The 23,101-nt window shown below is 39.1% G+C and overlaps 3 protein-coding genes across 3 annotated transcripts; 1 reads left to right on the plus strand and 2 right to left on the minus strand.

The window, feature by feature from the left end:
- Positions 1 to 366: 366 nt before the first annotated feature.
- Positions 367 to 16,213, minus strand: pex1 (peroxisomal biogenesis factor 1). Its single transcript, XM_042506954.1, has 22 exons — positions 15,992 to 16,213; positions 13,941 to 14,087; positions 13,727 to 13,810; positions 13,424 to 13,538; positions 11,502 to 12,181; positions 11,277 to 11,396; positions 11,019 to 11,139; positions 10,729 to 10,835; positions 10,483 to 10,562; positions 8,273 to 8,405; positions 7,937 to 8,033; positions 6,979 to 7,149; positions 6,703 to 6,857; positions 6,423 to 6,609; positions 5,873 to 6,039; positions 4,682 to 4,816; positions 4,533 to 4,597; positions 4,254 to 4,396; positions 3,722 to 3,825; positions 2,745 to 2,921; positions 2,068 to 2,310; positions 367 to 662 (listed from the first exon to the last, which is right to left on the minus strand). The coding sequence occupies exons 1-22, from the start codon at positions 16,097 to 16,099 to the stop codon at positions 414 to 416; spliced, it is 3,588 nt and encodes a 1,195-aa protein (XP_042362888.1). The 5' UTR covers positions 16,100 to 16,213; the 3' UTR covers positions 367 to 413.
- Positions 16,214 to 16,702: 489 nt separating this feature from the next.
- rbm48 (RNA binding motif protein 48) lies at positions 16,703 to 20,082 on the plus strand. The gene is made up of 5 exons (XM_042507049.1): positions 16,703 to 16,831; positions 17,380 to 17,570; positions 17,662 to 17,807; positions 19,181 to 19,743; positions 19,850 to 20,082. The coding sequence occupies exons 1-5, from the start codon at positions 16,703 to 16,705 to the stop codon at positions 19,910 to 19,912; spliced, it is 1,092 nt and encodes a 363-aa protein (XP_042362983.1). The 3' UTR covers positions 19,913 to 20,082.
- On the minus strand, positions 20,081 to 22,536 carry efcab1 (EF-hand calcium binding domain 1). Its single transcript, XM_042506620.1, has 6 exons — positions 22,378 to 22,536; positions 22,059 to 22,217; positions 21,843 to 21,947; positions 21,590 to 21,741; positions 20,242 to 20,346; positions 20,081 to 20,147 (listed from the first exon to the last, which is right to left on the minus strand). The coding sequence occupies exons 1-6, from the start codon at positions 22,451 to 22,453 to the stop codon at positions 20,097 to 20,099; spliced, it is 648 nt and encodes a 215-aa protein (XP_042362554.1). The 5' UTR covers positions 22,454 to 22,536; the 3' UTR covers positions 20,081 to 20,096.
- Between the last annotated feature and the right edge of the window lie 565 nt (positions 22,537 to 23,101).

Below are 23,101 nucleotides of genomic sequence, written 5' to 3' on the forward strand. Positions count from 1 at the left end.
GTGATAAAATAAGTCACAGTATGTCAAAAAAATGCAAGAATAGGATGTCATAAAAATGTTATGATTAAGTGTGTCATGAAGAATGTCACGGTATAGTATGTCAAATAAGCATCATATAGTATGTAAAAAAGTTATGGTATAGTATGCTTTAAAAAGTACTGTGTGCCATTAAAAATGTCATATAATTTATGCCAAAAAATGTCAAATTATAGTATGTCAAACAAGTCATCGAATAGCAAGTAATTTCATTTGTTATAAACACTGTCATTTAAACAGTATGACATAAAAACTGTACAGTGCAGGAAATAAAAATGGTGCTTAAGATTGTTTAAGGGTCTTAATTGTTGTTAAACCGATTTATCACCTTTTAAGACTTTTTAAGACCCTGCAGACACCCAGAGAATAGAAGCAAATCAAACAGCATGCAACATCATTTGGATATTTTCATGTCCATTGTTTTTACTTACATTGGCTCTCCTGTAGTTGTTCTTGATATTATTAATGTCCTGTTGTAGTCGCTCCAGCTTCTCCGGGCCAAGCTCTTCGTATCCGCTCCGGAGGGAGGACATGTAGGCAGGGGGGACAGAGACACCAGGTTTCCGACCAGATGCCTTTGTGAATTCATAGGTCATGGAGTTTGGTCCAGACACGCACTGGGAGTTCTGTCAAGGTAGAGAAAATGGACAGGAACAAAAATCATAAGAGAAACTTCGTCTAAACCACCGACAAGCACCGCTGCATTTAGCACAACATAACTGAAGACCGCTGTGTTAATGTCTGGACAAAATCCTGTAAATATTCACTGCTTCAACCAGATGTGTTTTGATTGCAACATCACATCAGACATTCCAAAAAAGTGTCAATATAATATATATAACATTTATCATTCTCTTTGAGATTGCCAATAATTTTGATTTTTTAATACTAAATTTGAAAGTTTATCAGTTCATATTAACTATATTCAAGTATGCTTACTAAACTCAAACTTTGGCTTCAAGAATTTGCTGCAAATTGAATTAGAGGTTACTGACAAGCTTTAGTCTGTAGCAGGTGCCTGCTTCAGGAGCTGTAAAGCCTCTATAGGGATGGTTCAGCAAAAATGCTTTTTTTCAGCAGCAATATGAGAAATTCAGTATCAGTCTAATGTTTAGGCACAAGGCTGGAGTCAATGCATTGTTAGCGCGGGATAACATAAAGACAGCAAAATTCAAAAATGCACCTAGTGACACCTCTAAAACTGACTACATCTCCAAAAGCTGAAATGTCATATTTTAATTTTTACAAAAGCCCCAATGTAAAATCAAGATGTGGTTTTGTGGGGTGTTATGTGCTGTAATGTTTTCTTGCATTAAGTAAATTAGTAATACTCAATGTACTTCTCACAATGAAAATATTTTTTTGTGCTTTGAATGTAAATAAGGTGTCAGAGTGCAAAAACAAGTGTCAAAAGGGAGCCTATTTATTTAAAAGGGAAAAAAAGTGCCAGGGGAGGATTTCCCGACAGAGGTCAACTGAGGCTAATTGATCAACGCTTATTAATGTTTGTTTTTTAACTGGCCCCTGGCCTCCTGTCAATTTGTAAAAGTGGCCCCCGGGCAAAGCCAGTTATCCTAGGATTAAACTAACAAAATACAGCCTGTTAATGTGTTTGTTTCAGAGGTGCTGAAGGTGTTTCTTCCACTTTGAACAGAGCCAGGATAGTTGCTGCTATTCTAGGCTAACCACGTCCTGATTTCAGCTCCACAGTTGATTCACAGCCATGATACTGATATCGAACTTTTCATCTCAGTCTCGAATGGTCGGCAAAGAAGCGTATATCCCACAAATGTTAAACTATTCCTTCACATAAGTTGCAAAGTTGCCAAAGGACATGGCATCTCAACTTGCTCTGGAAAATGTATCCCACTATGAAAATGATCTTATTATTAACTTGTTTTGCAATAAATACATGATTTACAGTTTATGTACTGTGCAATCATACACTATTTATATGTTTTGATTGTTGTTGCCTAATGTTTGTTAACTACAGTCCACTTGAATGGAAATAAATAGAAAAGTACTGCTCACCAGTCCTGAAATAGGTGAATTCCCCAGCTCTGACTCGTAGGAACTTCCAAAGTAGATTCTCCAGACATTGCCACGATGCTGTGCGTCGTCTGCTTGAAGCTCACAAGGCTCCAGGAGTACCATGGACTGGTCCAGTCCCACTCCCTGGTACCCATCCCCCACTGAATCATCTGAGCCACTGCTGTTGGTAGGAAAGATCATGGAGGACAGGCTCATGTCGCTGTCTGAGCCGCAAGTCAAATCCTGATTATCACACAGAAACGCAGAGCAGACGTTTAGATACGAATAGAACACAGGATCAAACAGAGTGGCTTCACTGCGTCGTTGCAGTTACAGCTTAGATTTAGGCTCGTTCTGCTTCTGGTTATGCTTGGGGTTTAATTTTTTTTCAAACATGTCTTTGTCAACATGGTTGGGGGTGATGTAAATTATGATGTAAACTAATAATGAAAAAGCAAGAAGAGCAACTCACACACACTGAGATGAATACAAAACTTCTTTTTAATTAGCCTTGAGGGACAAAAAAACTGAGCTTGGCTGCTTCTACATGAACTATAAATAATTTGGAAATGGACTAGCCATCAGTTCCATGTCTTTCTGCTCTATTAGCCCAAGGCAATCCCATCTCAACAACATGAGCTCTTCAGTAAATTGTCTTTTAAGTACAATAGACTTACATGTGGTGTGCTGGAGCCCAGGCCGTTGTGGACAGCCTCCAGCTGGGCGTTGTAAAGCAGGGCCTTCAGGTCTGCCCCGGTGAAATGCTCCGTTGCTGCTGCCAGCTGCTCCAGGTCGACGTCAGCGGCCAGGGCAGCACCAATGCTCAGAGCCTTCAGGATCTCCACACGAGCCTCCTGGAAATGTAACAGTTGGATTTACTACCAATTACATGAAAATAAGTATCATTCATTTTGTTGTTCAAGATTTCTGCACACAGAAAAATAAACAGAAAGTTACATCAGTGTTTGCCCTAAAACTGCACAGGCCTGACATGCCACAGAATAACAACAACCCCTGCCAGGTCAAAAAATAATATTTTTTAATTATTTTTAAATTTTAAACACCAAATCCATTTGTGTGTTTCCCCTATATTCATTCAGCAGCAGAGTGCCATAAACTGTAGTGTCTGTGGTAAGTTCACATCTGTAATATCAGCAGGACAGTCGTGTGTCTGTTATTTTGAACTGATAAAGTCAGTTGAACAAGTGACATGTGAACGACACGCTGAGCAACACATTTGTGCTTTTAACTGAGCTCGACCAGAGAATATTCGGTTAAAACAAACTGATAATGCTATCTTGACTTCACTGTTCTCTGCATTAATGAAATTTCTTTAATGAAATCCTGATATTCTGCAATATTTAGGAAAGTAGGGAATAATGGAAGTCAAACCATCAAACTATCTTTAAAAGTGCATTTTCTCTCTGAATAAGGGTTGTGGTTGATCTAATTCAAGCTGTTTGAAGAGCTGTTGTCTTTGTGCATTTGGAAATGTGACTGATAAATGTCTGAAAAGTAGGGTTTTTTTGTTTGTTTGTTTTTTCATTTTTAAGTGATCAATTTGCCTGGCATAAGCAATCACTCAAGGTGAAACACTGTAAGTGTATTGTTAATCAGAGTGTTACAAAATGTGGTTGATATGAATGCAACAGACCAGGTCAGGAGGAGGGCAGTAGAGAGACTTGTCCAGGCGTCCAGGTCTCAGCAGGGCCGGGTCAATCAGATCTGGACGGCTGGTGGCTGCAAGCACATATACTCCTACGAATGCAAACATAAAGGATTCTAATTTATTAACACAAATGAGTAGTTTGCCGTTTTGGAAAACACCTGTTCACATATTGATGCTATTGTCAAGAGTTGGATGAGAGACAGACACCACCCTCGTGTCTGTTTGATAGATATGAAACTGTAGTCAGGAGAAGGTTTGCTTAGCACAAATACCAGAAACCTGACGATGTAAATACATAACAAAATCTGGCTCCCAACACATCTAAAGCTCACTAATTACCTGTGGACAGAGATGAGTGGTACTGATCTTCTCATCTAACTCTCAACAAGGAAGCAAATAAGCGCCTTTCCCAAAATTTCATGACTGCAGCACTGATTAGTACAATTTGCCAACAGAATCTGTGCCCTTTAACGTGTTTTTTAAATATATAGAATTCAAAATATGCTGTATGACCTACCCTGCAGTCCCTCCACCCCATCCAGCTGGGTGAGGAGCTGGTTGACCACACGGTCTGTTACACCCGTGCTGTCGTGGCCCCTCCTGGGGGCTAGCGAGTCAAACTCATCGAAGAACAGAATGCATGGCTTAGCAGCTTGCGCCCTGAAGCAAACACAGAATTCTCCATGAATAATTGTCAGTGAAGCTTACAATCACTATAAATATTTGATGATGCTCATTATAACTAGCAACTGTGAAGGTCTGCAGGAGTCATGAGAAAGTATAAATGTTGACTAACCTCTGGAAGACATCACGGACTCCCTGCTCACTGGCTCCAATGTACTTACTCAGAAGTTCAGGTCCCTAGAGAGACATACAAATCCCACGTCAACGAAGATACAGCGTGCTCTGAATAAGAAAGACTTTCAGAGCCAAAGCCAGGCCTACCTTGATGCTGATGAAGTTCATACCGCTGTCTTTGGCCACGGCCCTGGCCAGCAGGGTTTTCCCTGTACCAGGAGCTCCATACAGCAATATTCCTGAGCGATGGCGGATAGGAAGATTGGAGAACAGGACGGGATACTGCAACATAACACAGACACACAATCAGTTGAGAGTTTAATAATTTTTTTGTATTTTACTAACTTTAAAGTAACTTCCTCCAAATGCATGTTCTTCTTAATAGGGCAGTCTTTAGTGTTAAAAGACATGTACATCTACATAATAGTGTTCCTGCCCTGAGAGGCTCAGTTTTCCCGTTTAAGCATAAACTTGGGTAGAATTCCTATTTCAAATTTTTAATATGATTAAAACTGTCTTTGATTTCTGTGCTTTGAAAAACTCACAGTTAATAGAGACCAGCATCAACCAAAATTAGCAACACTCCGCAACAGGCGCACGCTCAACATGCAATGAGGATTTGTTTTACTAGTACATTGTTAACAGAGTGGACATGCAGCAGGCAAACCCAGTGATGCTTCTGGTCTCTTGTCCTCATTGACAGTGACGCAGACACTCAGGCAAACATTTTAAAGACAAGCTATCCCTAATGTTAATGCACACTTGATATGCTTTTCCTATGTCTGCATAAAGTATTGGCTTTGTTGTTAAAATGTTTATGCAAAGAACACTTATAATAAAACTTGGTGAAATGATTTCAGTGTGTATCAGTGGTTTGGTAATGTTGGTCACTATAATATGAATAAAATGTGACGTGAATTTTCATACGATTTTATCTCTGTTGAGGATTACACAAGAAATGTAAATAACGAAAATTTTTTTAAAAAGTTGTGTTGAAATTCAAAAACATTCATGATTTATCACGTCTTCATATCATACATCTTTTAAACAAGAAAACAGTTTAGACTTTTGACTTTAATTAAATAAATTAGTTTGAATAAAATCAATCAGTCTGCATTTATCACTTAGCTGCCACACTCCCACTTAGGACTATTAATGACTTAATTTTACAACAATCAATAGCAATTATGGTGTTAGAATTATATTTGGTGATCAATCATTAATGCATCGTCATCAGGTTCACTTTTTTGGACAGTTTTATCACTTCTGTTCGCTCTGTCTAACACATCACCATCTGACTGAAACACACCTGGTTATCTTGTGATTAGTCACACTGACCTTAGCGGGGAGCAGTATGGTGTCCATCAGCTGCTGTCGCACCTCCTTTAGACCCCCCACCCTTTCCAGCCCCACTTCACTTGGGGTGTGGAGGTCTACACCCCACAGCGAGGGAGGCGTGAATCCCTTGAGAGCCTGCACAAAGTCCCTCCATGACAGACTCACACCTGAGAGACACGGAGCACAAACAAATAATGTTAAAGTGCCACAATAAACTCACACAGCTTGATTAGAGACTTGAAGCGAAGAACTTAAAGAACACCTGGAATCGGCTTTAAAGAAACAACTATATATCCTGTGTGGGCATCATGCAATACTCTTAGGGTGTGTGTTCTGGTGTATATGGATTTGTGTGTGTTACTGACTTTTAACTGTAGTGAAATTGTACATCTATAAGGATAAATGTGTGCATATGGAGAGGCAGTGTGCTGTTTTGTCACCTGTGTTTTTTCAAATGCCCAAAACACTTTTCTTTTCTGTCTCTTTTCTTTCCTTTTGATAAAGAATGAATTATGTAATTCTAGTGTATGGTAACCAAAATCTTTGGTACCCTGGTCACCGTGTCCTCTTTGAACAGTGTTGGCATGGACAGCCCGCTCCAACAGTAGAACAAGGTCCCGTGGTGTGTATCCCTCTGTCTCCTTGGCAACAGCTACCAGGTCTAGAGTCTGTAAGGTCTCCTCAGATAGGCTGCTTTTTCTGAGTATCAGATGGCGCAGGATTTCTGCTCTTTGAGCCTACAAACAGTAGAAAACAAGATGACTGTTGGTTTTTATTTTTACCTTTAACAGTGTGTGCATTTCTGTGTGTGCTTGTATTTGTGTTTTGACCTGGTTTGGTGGCTGGATGTGTACAAAGCCCTGGATGAAGTGGGACCCCTGCACCTCGGTCAGGGAGGGGTGGAGGGAATGCTCACTCTGGCTGGTGATGATGAGACACACTAGCCTGGAGTAAACCACCAACTCATCCACCACATCCATCAGACCTGCAGCCACAAACAAACAATCAGTGTCGAGGCCTGTGATAACTATCAATCCTGCCTGTGAACAGATATGATCAACGACATTCCCTCCACACACACAAAAAATAAAGAATTCATAGTTTACTCTGTGCAATATGCTGTCGCAGCAGCGCCTCAGGACCGTGCTCATGTTCTGGTGAGGTCGGTGCCCCGGCTATGTGGTCCAGGTCATCCAGGAGAACAACTGAAGGCTGGCTCCACTCTGCCTGCTCAAAAACATCTTGCAGCGTCTGTCTCACTGTTTCTGCCCTTTTGCCTGAAAGGAAAAGTGACACTTTTCATTATAGATACATTCAAGGATCAGCTAACAAATTTCTGCAATTTGATTCACTCTTTCACTGAATCAGTTTTGGAAATACAAGTTGATTAAAACCCATGTTTTTAATTATTAAATGACAGTTCTGAATTTCAGTTTTTAAAAAAAGCAGAGTTTTAATTGACAATGTAATATTTTGCATAAAAAAATCCATTCTTGTTCTTTCGAAAATATTATCTCTTCCAACCGTTAAGCTGTTCTTAGATCAACTATCACAACCCTTGCTTTTAAAGAGAGAAAATTTAGAAAAATGTGACTGTGGTTATAATTTCCAAGACCTTTGGTTTCCATTATTTTCTTGTTTGGAAACTTTCAGAGGTGCTTAGTAATGGACTTAAACAACGTCTGGCCGTCAACTTTTATGAATGAAAAACACCAGGAATTAAGGACATAGAATATTATAATTTTGTAGCTGCTTTTGTATTTGTTTGTACTAAGTATGTGTATGTTAATGTATATGTGTATGTATACACAGTATATACATTTTGTTTGTTTGGTTGGTTGGTTTTCTTTGTTTTTTTTAAATGTTTGTCAGTTTACTTGGAAACATTACAGTGGATGGTATGGATGGGAAGATATGATAATACTCAGTGTATTGTTATGCTTATATGCTCACTCACTGGTGATTGCTGATTATTGTACACTTCTGAAATGAAAAGATGAGAGAAAAAGACCGAAAACATTCAACTAAACTCCTTTGACAAAAAAGTATCTACAATCAGTTAACCTTGCAGCTTTTTGCAGTCCACCAGCTCCACGTGTGCATCCAGATTTTCTCGAGCTTTCCCACAGAGGGCTCGGGATAGAGCACTCTTTCCACTTCCCTGTGAGGATACACGACACAGTACACATTACACAAAAAACAAAACAATATTGTTACAGATAAAAATGGAGTAAAGTAAATGGCTTCTTTGCTGTCTGTTTGACAAAATACAGCTGACAAAATTAGCTCTAAAAATCACTGTAGATACTTTAATGTGTGTGTGTGTAAAGTGTGCGAAAAGTGTAGAAATATCTGTGCTGTGAGTGGTATTCTCAAGATGATTATTATGAAAAGAGATACCTTAGCACCAGTGATGAGTAAAGCTCCTCCTTGGAGTCCCTGTCCAGCGGTACCAAGCTCCCTTGAGAGGGGACTACCCAGAAGGCTGTGGGAGATGAAGTCAAATCCAGTCCTACTAAGCTCATCAATCCCACTGGGAAAAGACAAAGTAGTGAGAAATGTAGAGAGAAATAAACAGTGTTACAAAGTTCCAGATATATTCAAGGTAGAAACTTTCCATGGGAATTTATGAGTAATTTATGGGCATTAACAGAGATTAAATTAGAAATATAGAGATTACAATTTGATCAGGTTGTTTCCCAAGTCATATGACAGATAGAAACTAACATTTTATTTAATATAAGTACTCATAAACCATTATTTCGACAAATAAATCCATTAATTTGTTTAATACATACAATATGAAATACACCATATGGTGAGTAAAGCAAGCTTGCAAAGGACTACTTGGAAGTTACTTTGAAAAGTTTAGCCAGGAATGTGGGCTGTGTGACAACTTTGGGTTTAAAGTAAAAAAAAACGAAAAAATATAATAGAACCTTTTTACAATAAAAACTGAACAGAAAAACATAAAAACTCCTCAAATAGCATGTCCAATCAAGCTACATCCCACATGGTAACACCTCATAAGCAAAAACTCGCATAAGGTGTTCACAACAGGGTTCCCACAAAATGGCATCAACAGATTTCAAAACTTTTCCATGACTTTTCAAGGACCCAAAATATTTTTTTTCTTTCTTGGCTCACTTGCCTGGAGTTTTTCAGAAATATAAGATTCAAACTCTATTCAAACATAATTTCCACATGATGTGCTCAAGGACCACCAGAAATGAAAACAAAAATTTTTTTAATTCTGTTTTTACAGTTTCTATTATAAATGGCGTCATTTTTGTGTTTTTAAGAACATGCCTTTCAAAAAACAAAGCAAAATAAAAACACCCAACAATTTTAAGTTTAGCCAGAATAAAAAGAAAAAAATGCATATTTGTTTAGAGAAAATATGCCTTCTAACCCTGAGGGCGGAGTTTGCATGTTCTCCCCGTGTCCGCGTGGGTTCTCTCCGGGGTCTCCGGCTTCCTCCCACAGTCCAAAGACATGCAGCTCAGGTTAATTGGTGACTCTAAATTGTCCTTAGGTGTGGCTGTGAGTGTGTATGGTTGTTCGTCTATATGTGTTGGCCCTGCGATAGTCTGGCGACCTGTCCAGGGTGTACCCCGCCTTCCGCCCGATGACAGCTGGGATTGGTTCCAGCCCCCCCGCGACCCTTACGAGGACAAGCGGTTACAGAAAATGACTGACTGACCCTGAGGGCTGGCATGTTTTCTTTTTTAAAAAAAATGACTGGAAAATAATTAAAAAATACAACTATTTAAAGTTGTATGCCCCTCCCCTGGGCCAAAAGTGCTTAAAAAATTATTTGACATTCCTAGTGGCCGTATATAAAGGGAGAGGCAGTACGCGGGGAGAAAACTAAGAAACTAATGTGATGAACAAATAAACAAAAATATAACATAATTAAAACATTGTCACATCTATGCATATTAAGAGCTATGTAACATTGTAAGCTACAGCAAATAAGTGTTCTACACATTTATGTAATTTCATTTATTACACACAACACATTTCCATGACTTTTCGAGAACTTTCAATGATTTTTTTTATTGTTCATGATTTGTCCGGGATTGGGAAATGTGATTTTGAAATTCCATGACTTTTCCAAGTTTTCCATGACAGTAGGAATCCTGTAACAAGTTATAAACTGTGTACTTTGCTGTACCCTGAGATCTTTTGATTCACTAATATATCTAAAAAATATGAAAAAGTTTCACTTCATTAATATCATCAAAACTTATGATGATCACTAATGATAGTTGGCAGTAGTGTGGGCTGCACGTGTGATGAGAAACTGCACTGTGCATGCAAATAATTTTACTGGATTGATATTTAATGAGATGCTGGTAAATTATCTGTGTGTGATGGAAGAGTGAGGCAGTTCAATTCAACTACTTTAACCAAAACATGCCAAATGACCTAGTACTAATAAACACAGAAATACTAAACTGCACTTTTAAAGGTTACACTTTTTTAATTGAAATTGTGCAAAAATTCTTTATTTCACTTGGTTTAATCAAGGATCTTTTTCAGCATTCATTTATTAGGTTGAAAAGGGAAATTATCCAAGTACAGGCTCACAACAGCTACATGCTTACCCAAGAGCATCGACGGAAGGAAGCTCTGGCGTTTCAGCTATAGATTTCAAAGCTGGCAGTGTCACTGGTTCTCTGGCTACCTGCAGGTGACAGAGAAGCATGTGTGAGCTTTTTGAAACCACGGCAGCATCACGGAGTCTCTGAGGTATTATGTTTTACAGAAAAACTTAATGCAGCAATTTGGGTTTTTTTTATTTGTTGTTTTTTAATATCAACTGATAATTTACATGACATGGATGCTTGTACCTGTATGTTTTCCTTCTGGAGAACAGCGGGTGCGAGTGAAAACAGCTGGTCTGGAGGGTCGCTCTCTGACTCCGGTTTCAGTACAGTTAAAGCAAATTCTAACTTTGCTGTAAATAAAGAAAACAGTAGGAGAACAGTGATGTTTTAATGCAGCTGAAAGTACTACAATTTTAATGTGTGCATTATGGGATTTTTAGGGTCTTTGGTATTCTGCAGATTAGCCATTTTTATCATAGTGCCTTAGTTGGATTTGTACAATAACTCATATAAGAAGTGTACAAATGAATCACAGTCGGTTCCATGTAAGAGGATGGTGGCAGATCGTGCAGTCAGGCAGGCTAGAGGTTCATGACTCTGAGTGTGCAGCCAACCAAGGAAAGCTGTCTGGATCTCCTCATCGTCCTCATCGGGCTTAAGAGAAAATGCCACAGATAACATGGACATAAGGGAAAGAGGTGGATTAAATCTCATGCGGCTTTGACAATTTAGCAATTTGAAGACTAATAGCTGAATAAATCAAATGAAAAAGAGATTACTCCAGCACTCACCAGTGGTATTAGGGGCTGTAGGCGAATAGAGGAGGCTACTTTGATCGGTGATTTAACTGGCTTAATTCTAACTGTTGAATGTGGGATGATATTCAGCCTGATGGCCAGGGGCTGTGGGATCTGAAAATCACAGTTATTACGAGACATATGACAGCATATAAAGAACTGAGCTCCAGTAAAATGACATAGTTAATCTTGGGTTAGAGTGGATAACAGCATACTCACCCACACTCTTCCACTATGGATCTCTCCCTTGCTGTGACTTCTTTCCTTGTATGCCAGCTCCTCAGTACCATGGCACACCACCCTGACCACCACAGCTTTCTCTTCTTTTACCTCCTCTCCTCCCGCTTCTTTACTATCTCTCGCGTTCTTCTTTTTCTCCATGGCCTGCTTGGCTCTGTCCCTTGCCTCTTTAGGGGAGAGAACTTTAGAGAGCAGGCCATAAGTCCCTGGCAACTGACCTCGAGTCGGTGCAGCATTCAACCCGTGGCTCCAGGGAAATACATGAACAACGGCAGTTGCGATGTGGCTAATAGTGCAAAGAGAATCTGGAGGTGCCCTGCACACTCTGTATACAGAGTCAGTCAAGAGGGCAGGGACCTCAGGTACAGGTGGGAGCTCTTTAACCGGGTCATAAGTACCCTTTATCATATAGCGTAGCAGGCTTTTCAGGTCAGCTATGCCACCCCACTGGTGATTTTGGGGGACAGGGGAGGTGCTTGCTAATGACGGTCCTGACGGGGAGGAAAGATCCATATTTTGCTGCCTGCGAAAATGCTGCTCCTTGTCGTTTCTCACTGGGGATGCACTGAGGTTGCCAATTCCAGCACGGCTCTTAGGAGAGACAACTAGTTCTGTGAACTGCTCCAAGCGACCATAGGGCACAGATGGTGAAAGCGATGCTGCATGGAGTTAAAAACAGATCACACTATGTTCACAAATACTGTCACTGGAGATGACCAATATATACAATTTAAGCATAAAAAAAAGCTGAACAAACACATCAGCAAGCAGGGTTAAAGGGATAGCTTTGATTTTTGAAAGGGGTTTGAGTGAGGTACTGACTCATAGTCAGTGTATTGCCCACATGTTTGGAAAAACAGAATACCGCCATGAAAGCTAAGCCATGTGCTGTTGTGGATGGGGGCAGCAGCAAAATGTAACCACACTCCTTTGACAAAAATGTCAGTTTTACATTGCAGAGCACTGGAATTGCTGGTCTAGTTCTGCTTCAATCAGTTAATGGTGCTAACAACAGATCACAAATGTGCAACAACATTTTTTGCTGACACGAAATATCAAACAAAAGCCAGAGACTGTATTTTATCAACTTGCTGTCAGCTGCAATCTCATCACCCCTAAACAGAAGAGAGAAGTGCTGCTGCCTGCATGTCCGCAGCTGCTTGTACCCCACACTGTAACCCACTATCACACCTGAAAGAATCTTTAAAAAAATAAACAAATAAAAATAAAAACCAACTGCTCGACTTGAAGCAATCTCAACTGAGGGGTTTCAGTCTAATGATTGGAATCTCAAAGTTTCAGGAGGCAGCGCTATTTAGTTTCTTTGTGTTACTGTTTGGCATTTTAAAGGGTTAGTTCAGATTTATTTTGTTGCTTTGAGGAGATCATAGATGACAGCTTTGGTCCCCCATCAGAAAGGGCTGTCTGACAGCAAGTGCAGCACTGCAAATATTGTAAACACAGAATACACTTAAACTGATGTAATGTTTTTATGTGGCTAAAATATGTTTTGCTAATGCCATACATCCACCGCAGTTCATTGCTTAGCTTCCATGGTGGTGCTTCAGGCTGATTCTCAAATCTGGAGGCATGTAGACATCCATCTACTGAAGGTCATACACTGACTGTGTCTAAGTAGGCCAACCTCACACAGCCCCACTCTTAACAAATCAGAATTATCCTTTTAACTAGTTGAAACCACAGAACTTCGCAACCTCTTTAGATTATTACATCCTGGGACATTCAACTTTTGGTCTCCATAAATGTGTCTTTCAGAGCAATGATACAGTGCATGTTCAGTATCCTTCTCCTCATGAATTTCTCAGTTGGAAAAAGACATGGCTGATTTAACACACTATTTGCTACCAACAAAGGATGATAATTATTGGATTAACTCTGACCTATTTGGATGTAGATGACTGTGTGGCTGTCCACCCACACAGGAAACACGGCATCTTGGAAAACAACTCTGATCTGATCCAGCAGCCGCTGCTCCAGCACTGCACTGTGGAGCTCCTGTGGTGTCAGTCACAGAAAACGACAATAAAATATTCTTTGATGTGAATCAAACAAGTCTATCCCCAGTGTATTCTTTTGTAGTAAGAAGATTATCATTAAATACATTTGCATATAAAGTATGTTTTTCACCCTGAAGACGTTGGGTTACTAATGTTTCTAATTAAGTCACTATGCTGCTCACTCACCAGGATCTCCCAGTCATCAGATGACAGAGGCTCCACAAACACTTGATGTACTGATGACACTTGGTGACATCTTCTCAAGAAGCCCTGAGAGAAACAACACAACCAGTCAGTCAATATACACACCTAGTCAGCAAAGAACTGACCGTTACTTTAAACTGTCAAAAGACTGCTAGGATGTGTCATGTAGAATACATTGCTTTTTGTGAAGCTATACCTGCTCTCCATCTTTCAGGCCCAGCTTCTCTCCTAGCTGTCGACTCAGCTCAACTTTATGGCTGTCCGAGGTGGAGGAGGTTCTGTTCGGAGTCCAGCTGAGGAACACTGGAGATCCATGGCCCCAGGACAACTCCAAAGCCTGGTTCTGAACAGACACACAAAGTTTTGTAGTTTGTAATCACAATAGCACTTTAATAAAGTCTGCATTATAATCATCCTCATGCCAGTAAACAGGTTCTGCTCATTTAACTCATTTTGCACAGCTTCAGTGATAGAGCCGACACAAGTCTGAATCCTGTGTAAAGTTGTCAAGCTGAAGGAGACAACAGTTGAGCCGATAATTCTCCGCAACAACTGGCCAAACAGTAGAGGAGAAAGGCTTGTACGATTGTCGTACGAACTATCTCATGTATGCTCCTTCACAATATATCACAAAATATCATCTGAAAGATAATATTCTTTGTAGAATTATGAAGATGCTACTGGACTACAGTGAAACAGCACATAACATGCAGTCATTTATATATGTCCCTTTCTTCTGTTAAGCTTTGTCACCACCAACTGAAAGTGCAGGGGAACTACTACTACTAGGATGGCAAAATAAAAATGGAATAATACTGAAAATAATAATTACCCTAACCACTGGCATCTTTAATAAGCCAATGTTTAATGTGGAAATAACATATTCACTATATTGATGGAATTTTTTTAAGTCAGTGGCAATCCTGTATACATCTAGAGATATGTTAAACTCTAAAGCCCTGTATATAACATATTGCTCACTTAAACTTCCTTATGTGTCTTACTGTGTGGGATTGTGGGGATCAATCTTTGAAACAACAACAAAGTCAATTGTCTTACTACAAGAACGAGCCATATGTGTAACTGATATGTGTAACTGGATGCTATGTTCACACTGATGAACAGTTTTTAAAATCCATAGCCATGGAATTTAATAATCAGATATATCATATATTATTTGCGAGGTTTTTTTAATTGTTCTGCACCAATATTAAAAAAGAGAGATAAAAATGAGATGCACATAAATGTGGACTAATGCCCATATAAATCTAAAAACATGGAACCCATTTTTTGTTTTCAAAAGAAAGGTTTAAAACATTATTTTTTATGGTTCAAAGAGTGAATGTTTTCTTTTTAATCGTGTTTGTTTGCTTGCTTGCTTTGATTAGTAAATCTCCATTAGCTTCTGTATTAAGCAGTAGCCACTCTTCCTGGGGTCTCAATTATTTCCATTAACAATATTTCACTTACTAAATTACATGAATACGCATCTATAACAACTATAACATATACAACATTCACAGTTCGTATAAACACAGTGCAACACCAATACAACACAAAACAACACAAACTCAAAGACTGTCTAAAAAAATCAGTAGCTCTACATAGTGATTTATCTCTTCAATGGTTGAAAGGGTAGTTTAAATTGATACATATGTAAGACAAGCATATAAATTTTTGCTTCTACCTGAGCCTTTTCGGTCACTACTAGTTTTGTTTATACAGTTCGTATTGTTTGTACTCATTGTATTTTGTGTGATGACTGAATTAAAAAAATACTGAAATGCTACACATTTACCCAATGATCTTTGTTGGGAGTCACTATTGCCTGACTTGCTATCACATCAAATAAGAAAACACATGGTTTAAATCTGTTTTTGCTACGCCTAACAACAGTCAACTCTTCCCTGTCCCCTTTTGTTGACGGCCAGATTTTTACTTACATATAATGAGCATGCCATCACTAAAAACGTTATGCTAGTGAGCACGTTAACACAGTGAGCCTAGCTTTGAGTAGTTCTGTGATGTAAACAACTAGTGGTAACTTCGACACCAATACCAATTCGTATTTGGAAAAAAAAACTAAAACAAAAAACTAGAACATCAAACGTTCATAAACGCAATAAACACAATTTTCTCCATAAGGACGATGTGTTTTTGCTTGTTTCACCAATCTAAACTTGCAATAATGTTAGGGAAACTGACGGCTAGTTAGCTAGCTAAGCTAAGCTAGCTAAGCTAACGTACCTCGCTCAGAGAAAGATGCGATATCAACGTCGGGGAGAGATTCACAAAGCAGTTTTTTGTGTTGCCCAAAACAACCGTTACAGGTTGAATGCCCTGGTTACTAAACATTATTTTTACATGGTCTGTCTTTCTCTGCAAATGCAAAGCAAGATACTCTGCCGAAGTTAGACGTGCAACAAACTCATGGCCAATCGATGTGCTCAGTGTGCCCAGTAGCTGAGCTCGACCCAGTGCCGCCTTCTTCCTCTCTGGATTATTGGCGGATCGCAAACAGCTTTAAGGTGCATAGCGCCATCTACTGTACAAGAGTGTGTAGCATCATGTCATATACCCACAGTATATACATTCTGGCTGTCACCCCAGCGATGTATAAGAAAGTAAACAGCGCATTGTCCTGCAGCATCCTTCACGAAGCTGAATACTTGGCACAGTGCCACGCTGTCCCTCTCTCACAACAGTTAGTATTCCTTTCCCCTGCAGGTGTAATGCGTCGTATAAGCCCGTATAACCCTCTCTAAGTCTCATTATGACAAACCCAGTACCTTAGAAATACATAAATACTTTAGATGGCATCGGCTAGACCAAAGTAGTTGATATCGAGCATTTCAAAATAAGAGGGTATACGTAGGCACGCAATGGGCGCATGCGCATTCAAGAAAGAGTAAGCTCTTATTTTTGAAGTACGTCGGCCGGAAACTGGTTTCCAGAAACATGGCGGTGTCTAACAACAACAGGCGAGGCTGTTGGGATGTACCAAATGTTTATAAACATCATGAACAGCGTAAAGTATGCATTTCAAGACCTAAGTATAGAGAGGGGAGGGAAGCGAAAGCTGTTAAGGTAAGAATACGCTAAATACAAGAAAGATAAACACGATATATCTGAAGCCTTGAGACACTATGACTTCTAGCTCGCTATTTTTTGCTGATATTTGATATGCCGATATATATAAACTTATTTGGCTGATAACCAATACCAATAACAACATTTTCACGTTTTCCTCACCTAATTTTAGTGATCATCAAGTCTCTGAAATAGTGGAATAAACATCGTATTATGTATACTCTTAATGTAACGGCCCACCAGCTGATGTACATGTCCACTTTGGCAATTAAAAAAAAAAAAAATTATATATATATATTGGTTTGTGATATCTGCAGGAATCAGCGTGTTGGCTGATTTGAATATTTCGTTCTGAAGCCAAAATCTGCCAATAATGATGACATTATTGTGCATCCCTAACACTGAATGATAACATTATATTTTAACACCAAGGTATACATTGAAACTGGTACATTGCTGCAGCCCCAGTTAGACAATACAGAAATTCTACTGTGGTCAATACATTGTGGAGCATGTGCATCCATATTTGTCTTGTGTATCATCAGGTGTACACCATTAATTTAGAGTCACGTTACCTGATGGTCCAAGGGGTCCCAGCTATCGGAGTGATGACAGAGTTGATCCAACTGTGTGCCCTGTACGGAGCTGTGGACGAGTACAGGCCCCTGGATGAGTACCCTGCTGAGGAGTTCACAGAGGTCTACCTAGTCAAATTCCAGAAACTCACAAGTGCCAGGTACAGGGTGTAACATTATTCATTATAGTGCATTAGCAAAGTTCAAAACACTCATTAAATAAATCATTTTCTTTGAAACTTTCTGTTTCAGAGCAGCCAAAAGACACATGGATGAGAAGAGTTTCTACGGTGGTGTGCTGCATGTGTGCTATGTCCCAGAATATGAGACTGTAGAGGACACCAGGCTGAAGCTGCAGGACAGGAGGAGATATGTCGCCAGGGCTGTTCAGAATAAAGGTATACTTTCAACATTGATCATTACTCTTAAAGGTCCCATATTATGCTGATTTCAGGTTCATACATGTTTCCTTAAGAACATGTTTACATGCTATGATGTTTCCAGTTTGCTCTGATTGTACAGCGTATGCGGGTCTTCCGCAAGGAAGTTCAAAAGAGAAGAAGTCACAGTCTCAAATGATGTCATTGGGGTACAACACATGCACAGTAAAACCTTTTCTGCAGTTTTTGAAAGGCTCAATGGCTGGCACACTAACATAGAACAAATAGTCCCTAATAAAAGACAATAAACAATTTTCTCCATGCAAATGCACTATTGTATATCTGCCATCATAAATGTGAGTGTACCTGAAAGCTTTGTCAGGCCAAGCACACCTAAGGATGCTAAAAATAGCACACCCAAAAAGCACCTCAATGGACACTGTTATTTTATTTCTGGCACTGTCTGCTGTAACTCTCCAACATTGCTGTTCCAGTCACATTGCGCATGTGTCATATCCCAAGCTCCCATGGGGGCAAAGAGGGTGTCCCAGCCTCTTTTGAACAGCCTTGGTCATGCACCTCTGTGCTATCTCTGCACCATAACTGCAGCTGGGGGCTGACTGTGAAGGCACTGTTGCATCAGTATTTACCTTTATCTAGCATAGTTGTGTCATCACAGTTTCTCAATACAGACTGTGCATTTTTCTGCAGACTGAGCTTTTGATACTTTCAGGTATTTATAATGCATCTATACCGGCTTTATTTTTTTTAAAAGACATGTAAATCTGACTTTTTACAATATGGGCCCTTTAAAGAAAACATGAATACACTAATATAAGTACAACGTATCTACGTGTCTACTATATTGTATGTTCTTCTACTTTCTGTGCACTTTCTGTTTAAATTACTGAGATATGTTGTTTATTGTGTTTTACATATACTGCAGCTGTTTCATTTGATCTCTTTTGTTGTATTTAGAATAGAGATGCATGATAATATCAGCATGTCAGCAGTATCCGCAGACATAGGCTTTAAAATGAAAGTTTTTAGGGTTTTTCTGTGGGGTTTTTTGCACAATAAATGACTATTAAATACATAGAAAGGAATTGTATTTTATGTCTCCATCTGCTGGTGGGCCATCATGATAAGAGTATGCATAATATGTTAATGACACTACAAAGAGACCTGATTATCATTAAAACTTGGTGGGGACAAAAGTGGCTATATCGATATTGGTATCAGTTATCATCCAGAAGAGTTGTTCTGTATCAGCTTATCAGATATCAGCAAAAACAATTCATCATCGTGCATCCCTCATTTGGAATGACAACTCAACATAAACTCGAACTATATGTTGACACTGTTTTTTTGTCTCTAATGTTGTCACAAAGCAAGAGAAAGGGAACAGAAGGAGGCCGTAAACAAGGAGCCGACGTCATCAGACGTTGCCACCACATCAGAGACGGTCGTCACCAGACATGATAAAACATCTAACCGTGATACTACAGAGAAGACCTCAAACATCAGCCACGATTCAGGCTTTCCTCTACTGCCATTACCTCCTCGGGAATATCATTACTACGGACATAAGTATCCACATAGGACTCTACCAACAGAGGACAAAATGGGGACATTATATGATGCAACCATTGACATAAAACAGCAGCAGGGACAGAGTTCAAGCTCCAGCCAAACCTCTTTAAACAAAGATAGGACCACAGAACACAGACTGACCTCAAGTCAGTCTTCTGCAGAAGTCCGATTTGTCCCAAGGACTACACACCTGGAGAACAGGAAACGCAGGATGGAGGAGGCTGCAGAGCTCTCACTGACTGATGTTACTATAAACAATGAGCCACTTATTGGGCCAAAGCTACCAGAACCTCCTAAACTTGACATGGAGGATGTGTCACTGAACACAACTGTAAGCCTGATCAGGAGCGCAATGAAGAAGGTAGTTTATAATGAGTTTTTTTAAATAGAAATCCAGAATAAAGTAATTTTACTGTAGCTTTAATGCCTTTATTTGTGTCATTAAAAGCGTTTGTTATCATTCTCAGGTGGAATCCGTTCCTGACCTCAAACCAGTGGAGAAAAAGATTAAACCACGCAGACGGATTTGATCAAGCGACCTGCCTTGATGTTCCAATTTATGCCAAGATAACTGCTACTCCTTTGGAAAATGACCAAACAGTTTATCTCAGCAGCTTGTTTTTATTTACAAATTTTGCTTCTCGTTGCAAACTGCTATCAACATTTTTTTTATTAAAGACTGTATTCCTGGAAATGCAAATAAATTGTAATTCTTCATTGTTCCAGATGTTCCTGAAATACATGCTGCTCGAATGTCTCAATACTCTGAAAACAGAAAAAAATAGAGTGTAAGATAAAGAATTTCTGACTAGAAATTCAAGGTATTGGAGTTTTCCAAAAGACTTTGATTTGTGATTACCGTGGTGTCAGGGAGGCAGGTTCCAAAAGCCTCAAGTAACAGATTCTCCTCTCTCACTGCCTTTTCAAAGTCAGTGAAAGAAAGTCTGCCGTCGTGGTCGTGATCCTACAAAAATACACAATGTGCTTGTAGTCAGTACATCAGTGAGATACGTAAAGATCTGAGAATTATTATTTATTTTTTTTACTAAGTGGTCTCTAAACCGTGGTGGGCAGTTGGACAGTAACAAGGTACATTTTCTTAAGGACTGTACTAAAGTAGAGTTTTTGAGTATCCGTACTTTACTTGGGTATATAGACTTTGATTTGTGTATATATATATATATATATATATATTATATATATTTTTTTTTTATTTTTTTTTTTTTTTTTTTTTTTTTTTACAAACTTAATACTTTGACTCCACTACAATTGATAGACAAATATTGTACTTTTGACTCATTATATTTGTTTTGATGTCAGTGGATTATAATCTTAACTTTTTCTAAAATAAAAAAGTCCATTAATACACAACTTATCTTTTGCACTGACAATAGAATTTCACTTTTAAAATTACAAATTGGATAGATGTTGCCCCACAAAATTAAACATTGTCTGAAAATTATTTTTGGTTGTAAATTCATACATTTTATTAGCCAGATTTTTTCAATCTAGCCAAGTTGATTTTGAACATTTTTAAACCTACAGGTATGTAATTGGGATGTTACAGTAGGCTGTTTTTTTTTTTTTTTTACTTTATATTATTTATTATTTTTTAAGAAGCTGCATCTACAGCAAATGTCTGACAGGCTATTTGACAGACAAGACATTGGCTGGAGGATAAGAAAACTTTTTTTTAATCTAGCAGTAAGTTTAGTTAGAGAGACAAAACAAAAACTGCAGTTAAATTAAAAAACAAATAAAAACATAAAATGACAATGTTGGTCATTTTGTTAGTTTGTGTTTGTATGTGCATTTCTGCAGGCTCAGCAGCATATTCAACAAGCTCTTCATTCTACAGGTTCTACAGGCAAGTCAGTGCATTCAGTGGGTTTGTCTTGAGACATTAGGATCCGTAAATGCACAGTAAATATACAACTATGTTGAGACTTTTAAAAACAACTACTCCAGTGCTTCAATTCAAGTAATAATTTGACTCAGCAGCTTTCATTTGTATTGGTAGAATATTTGCCCAGGAGTATCTATACATTGACTGAGATAATAGAGTTGTAAACTTTGTCCACCACTGTCTCTGCAACACAAATTGTCTGACGTTTGGAGGTTTCAAGAGGTGGTGCAGAGAACAAATGCAGAGAAAAATCAAGAAATGGACATTTAAATCAATAGACCATCAGCACCTATTCCCTCACCATCTTCTTGAGTGTGATCTCCACCAGGTCTTTGATTCCTTCGTCAGGGTCCTCCTCTGTGGGCTGTCTGATGAGGCTGTTCTTCAGCATGAGAAGCATCTCCTCTCTGGTGATGTAGCTGTCGCCATTTGAGTCATACACATGAAAGCAGTCTGAGACACGCAAAGAGGGAAGAGTTATTTCCTGAACAATATAGTGGCTTGTAACTCAGATTTTATTTTAAATATGTGGATGTGTAAGATTGAGAGCTTACATTTTATTTTTTCATCCAAGGTCCCTCGAAGGAAAACAGACAGTCCCTCAATCCATTCCTTCATACTGATGAAGCCGTCGTTGTCTTTGTCAAATGTCCTGAAGACTGAGACAACATTCAGAACACCAGGTTACCAAACAATAACAATATTCTGCACCCACACTGCTGGTGGTTGTCCATATATGATATATTAGTCATATGACAGAGTCAGATTACCTCCACCCATGATGATGTCGTCTGTCATCCCAAAGATGTTGTGCAGTATGCTCCTGAACTTCTCTCTGTCCAGGCAGGTAACAACTGTCCCGGGGACAGTCTGCTCCCCCAGAAGCACGTTAAACTCTCGGATAAGGCACTCCACCTCTGCTTTATTGACTGGGAGCAGTGAAATAGTAGCTGGCATGTCACATTATTTTACATCAGATGTCGCTATAGCTGCGCGGAAGTTTGTAGCGTTAATTAAAAACAATGAAACACACAACGGACTATCTTAGCATAAAATAGCGCGTCAGGTCAATTTGAAGTGAATACTCACAGTGCTCCACTTGCTTTGAGATCGTTTCAGCGAGAGTTTTTATCAGCTTTCGGTTCATGGCAGATATTTCTGACATTTTTAGAGGCTACACGTCGGACAGGCAACGCACGAGTCTTCCGGGAGGAGCGATGTTGACATTCCGTCGCTATGGCAACAGCCTTTCACAGCTATTAATCCCGCGGCGCAGCTGAAACTGACGGTAGGATTCAAATTCGCCGAAGCATGTTTTTGTTTTTCTTGAGGATTTGCAAAGTTTCCAGATCAAAAATCAAAGCATTAGAAAGCCAGGTTCAAATGTTTGTTTAACGCTGTTCACATATCAGAGTCAAAGCTTTTTACAGATGGGATCCCCTTTTTTATCACTCCATAAATAGAAAAATAGCCTTCTGTCATCAGCCATAGAAATCAATTTTCGACTTGTTAGAGGGCATAAAGTGATAGCTACATAAATCAGGCTATGAATGATATATAAACAAACCGCTCTGTAAAAACCTTCAGAGTAGGGGTCAACAGAACATCAGCCTGGCCAATCATTTTGACAATTATCTGTATCAGCGTTTTATTTTAATGATCGGCAGTAAAATTAATTAATGAAAAAGTGTGCCTTTTACACTGAACCAACACCAGGGAAGGCACTGGTTTAGTGTAATACTGAACCAACCAATGCATGGTAAAAAAAAAAGAAGGAACTTTCACTTTGTAAAACTTCAGGGAGCTTTTTTTA

This window comes from Plectropomus leopardus, chromosome 18 (genome assembly GCF_008729295.1).
Source record: "Plectropomus leopardus isolate mb chromosome 18, YSFRI_Pleo_2.0, whole genome shotgun sequence".
Taxonomy (NCBI): Eukaryota; Metazoa; Chordata; class Actinopteri; order Perciformes; family Serranidae; genus Plectropomus; species Plectropomus leopardus.